Raw genomic sequence first — 3,849 nt, 5'->3', positions numbered from 1 at the left:
GAAACCATGGCAAGAAAAACAAGCATCACTCTTCTGAAGGAGACAGATAACAATTAAATAATCAGATGTGGGAATATAAAATAACCCCAGTAAAGAGTAATATTAAGGAATGGAGCCCACTCAGTAAGTTCCCCCCAAAGGTACAGAGGGATGGCTCCTGGGGCTGGCACACCCTGGTAGTGGCTAGGCCAAAGGGAAGGCTGGGGGCCTTACTTTCCTGTTAATTCATTTCCCAGAAATACCAATTCCCAAAACCCAATGTATTCAAAATGGGAAGCCTAGCCTGCTTCCTGGTTCAATCCCCAACCTGTTGTTCCACAGCTCATCCTCGCCCCAAAATAAATAAAGCCCCAGTCAGGCTGCTACTCCAGCACTCTACACCGCTTCCTAGGGAAAGCTGACCTTACTCCAGTGCCACCATGAAATTCTTCACTGTCCTGCTGTTGGCCAGCCTTGCCTCATCCTCTCTTGCTGTCCTGCCTGGTGAGTATGTCTTCCTTCCCACTACCCTTCGTCCTGTAGAGGCCATTGGGCTGTCAGATGAGCAATATCACCACCCTTATGGAAAGGTGATAAGATGTAGAATAAAAAAAAAAAAAAAAAGCCACCTCTGGAAGCGAGCATGAAGACATATACCCCTGAATCCAGCAACCCAGAAAGCCAAGACTGAGTTCAGAGGTCAGACTGGACCCATAACAGGGCAGACTGTGGGTCACCAGAAATTATGTTTAATCCTAACACCAGAGGCTGCTTCAGTACAACCCAACAAAATCACTGCTTTAGACCTCCTCATCTTTCTGGTACAATGAGGTAAAGCTGCACACCCAATATCCATTGCTACTTGTAGCACTTATGCTGAACTATATGTAGTTCCAGGGACTTAGGGTACACTAACAACTTACATAAAGACCTTTGCCATCATTGAAATTTTATTCAAGGAGGAAGAAAAAAATACACATACTGGATGGATTACATAGTATTTTAGAAATGCTAAATGAAGCTGAGTAAGGGACTAGCTGGTTGTGGTGGTGCACACCTGGGTTTCAAATGCTGAGGAAGCAGAAGCAGGAGAGTCATGCAAGTTCCAGGCCAACCAGAGCTATCGAGAAAAAAACCCTATCTAAAGCAAACTAACTAAAAAAGAGTGAGAGAGGTTGAGGAAGCTGCAGTGGGGTAGCTACCAGCTCACATGTCTAGAGATCTCTGGAGACTTTATCCTCTTCTGTCCTCAGGGTCTGAAGATGAACTCCCCATGAAGACTCAGCACACAGCGGCCAGTAAGTATCATGAGAACATCCCTCTGTTGTTAGTGATGAAAGACTAGAAAGTAAATGATGCTAGGAAGAAGTGAGTACGCAGTCCCTCCTGCTTTTGGCATTAACCCTTCCTGCTGCACTAATCGGCCATAGATCTGGGGGCCAGGAACCTTTAGAACAGTAGTACTCCTGCTATGTAATCATCAGAAATTTGCAATGGGAACAGCACTTCAAAAACCTTAAAAATCCCAGGATTCAGTTTTGTAGATTAGCCGTAAACATGGTTTAATCTTGAGCTAACTTCCCAGATTAACCTGGAAGAAGTATGAGAAGCTAAAGAGAAAAACTCTTGTAATTCAGAGGGAAGAACCAAGGTTAATAAACTCCACCTAAAAGCCAAGCAAAGAGGGTGGGGGTTATTTGGAAGGTACATTTGCTGGGGGATGGGATGGCAGGAGTGGGATTCCTACACATGTTGCTAGAAATCCAGCCCATGCCTTTGAGGAGCCCAGGGATATGGATATTAACGTAGGATCTCAATATTCCCATAGGTCAGCTAGGTGATGACTCAACACTAATGCCCTGCTCATGTGAAGGGACACTGTTTCTCCTGGAAGCTTTCTCTGCCCCTAATTCCCTGCATGTCCTTAGTTCCAGCTTCCCAGGACACTCCCATCAGCCACACCAGCAAGGAGAGCACTTCCGGTAAGGACTCTTCCAAGGAGACTGCCATCTCCAGAGAAGAGCTGGTTTCTGAAGATGATGCAGTGATAGACTGTGCCAAATCACAGAGTCAAAAGGCCCAGGCCGGGACCAGGAGTGGGATATCTCAGCTGGAAGAGTCCACAGGATCCACCACCTCAGCTGGTATGAGCTAGAGGAGAAGGGAAACATCCGGGAGGTGGTGAGCAGGGAAAGGCAGGACAGGCAGTGACTTGTGTAGAAATAAGGAGTCTCTGGAAAGGGTGGGAAAGTCCAAGAAACGTAAAATTTAAGTGTGAGATCAAATGATCCACTAATTGCCAGCACTGTGGGAAGCTTTTCCTGGTGGGTCATGGAGGTGTGAACAGGGAACCTACCCTGACTGGACATTTCTATCTTCAAATTACAGAAACCAGCGCAGAGGGAAGACTGGCAAAGTTAAACCAGGCAATGGGGGAAAAGCTGAGCAAAACAAGTAGAGAATCCACAAGTTCTGTGGAAGACATAATCTCTGGTGCCAGTGGTGTCAAGAAGCCATGAAGACAAGAATGCCTAACCATTTCCCATGCTAGGCCACGGGAGGTGCCTTCATCACCGGCACACTGCCCATCCCAACCACCACCTCTCAGTGTGCCCTTCAATGTCTTACATTAAAGTATCTCAACTTGAATCCAGCTCTCTGGTGATTTTGTCAGGCCCAGGAAGGGAGGTCGAACACCTTCACTCTACCAGGATTCCTTTTCTTCTTCTTCTCCTTCTTCTTCTTCTTCTTCTTCTTCTTCTTCTTCTTCTTCTTCTTCTTCTTCTTCTTCTTCCTTCTTCTTCTTCCTTCTTCTTCTTCTATATATTGATCCCAGTTCCCTCTCCCTCCCTCCCATGCCCTCCAACATCCCTCCTATATCACACACACACACACACACACACACACACACACACACACTCCACAGGGAGGGTGATGCCTGCCAGGAGGGGTCAACAAAATCTGTCAAGTTATTTGGAGTAGGGCCTAGGTCCTCCCTCCTGCCTCTAGGTTAAGGGAGTATCCCTCCATGGGAAATGTGCTCCCAAAGTCCTTTTGTGCACCAGGTATACATCCTGGTTCCACTGTCAGAGGTCCCTTGGACTGCCCAGGCCTTCTAATTGAGACCCATGTTCAGGGGTCTGAGTCGGTTCAATCCTGGTTTCCCAGCAATCAGTCTGGGGGTCCATGAGCTCCCCCTTGTTCAGGTCAGCTGTCTCTGTGGGTTTCTGTAGCCTTTAGTTATCCTATCCCTTTAGGTTCAAATTTCTCATCCTCCTCCGCTTACAGACCTGGTCTAATCTTCCATCCAAAACAACCCCCACAAACACTTGATCCTTGTCACCTTTCTGCACATTCAGCATGGACTACCTCCATGCCTACTCACCTGCTGCAGTCTGCCTGCTCCCACCCACCAGTCCATTACCCAATGGCCATACTCAACAACAGGCCCCACGGCTGTTTCTCAGTTCTGAATTTTCTACTCTGTCCCTGTAGTACTGGACACAACTATCTTCTCTAGAATCTTATCCTCCCTAATTTCCTTGGACACTACCACCTTTGGATATTTCCCTGTTCCTTTTATGGACTGTTCGGTATCTGATCCAAGGTCCCATCCTGGACTCTCTTGCCTTCACCACTTCAGAATTCCCATAGCCTCATTTGCCAGGACTTCTCAGGGTGGATCCCTCTAATTAACCCACTTAGCTAACATCTACCAAGTGCCTGCCAGGCCTGCCTATCTCATTTGCTCTGATTTCCCTGCAACCCTACGCAGTTTTCAATGTGAAAGAGAAAGTCTCATTCTGTCTTCAAAACATGGGAGGAGGAGATTGCCTATTCAAGAATAGATAGGATGGCAGGAAGGTGAAG

The 3,849-nt window shown here is 47.0% G+C and overlaps 1 protein-coding gene across 1 annotated transcript; it reads left to right on the top strand.

Annotated features, from left to right (window-relative positions):
• The first annotated feature begins 419 nt into the window (after positions 1 to 419).
• On the top strand, positions 420 to 2,498 carry LOC127225596 (glycosylation-dependent cell adhesion molecule 1). The gene is made up of 4 exons (XM_051189090.1): positions 420 to 483; positions 1,233 to 1,277; positions 1,908 to 2,123; positions 2,368 to 2,498. Exons 1-4 carry the CDS (start codon positions 420 to 422, stop codon positions 2,496 to 2,498), a joined length of 456 nt encoding a protein of 151 aa, XP_051045047.1.
• The last annotated feature ends 1,351 nt before the right edge of the window (positions 2,499 to 3,849 follow it).

This window comes from Phodopus roborovskii, unplaced genomic scaffold, assembly GCF_943737965.1.
Source record: "Phodopus roborovskii unplaced genomic scaffold, PHOROB, whole genome shotgun sequence".
NCBI classification, from domain to species: Eukaryota; Metazoa; Chordata; class Mammalia; order Rodentia; family Cricetidae; genus Phodopus; species Phodopus roborovskii.
Note: the sequence above shows the minus strand (reverse complement) of the source record. Positions and strands in the feature narration are given on the sequence as shown.

Bases quoted from the DNA above. Each gene is read 5' to 3' on its own strand.
- LOC127225596 (XM_051189090.1), top strand. From the start codon at position 420: ATGAAATTCTTCACTGTCCTGCTGTTGGCCAGCCTTGCCTCATCCTCT. The intron at 1,278-1,907 runs GTAAGTATCATG...GCATGTCCTTAG, and splicing joins GACTCAGCACACAGCGGCCA to TTCCAGCTTCCCAGGACACT. The intron at 2,124-2,367 runs GTATGAGCTAGA...TTCAAATTACAG, and splicing joins AGGATCCACCACCTCAGCTG to AAACCAGCGCAGAGGGAAGA.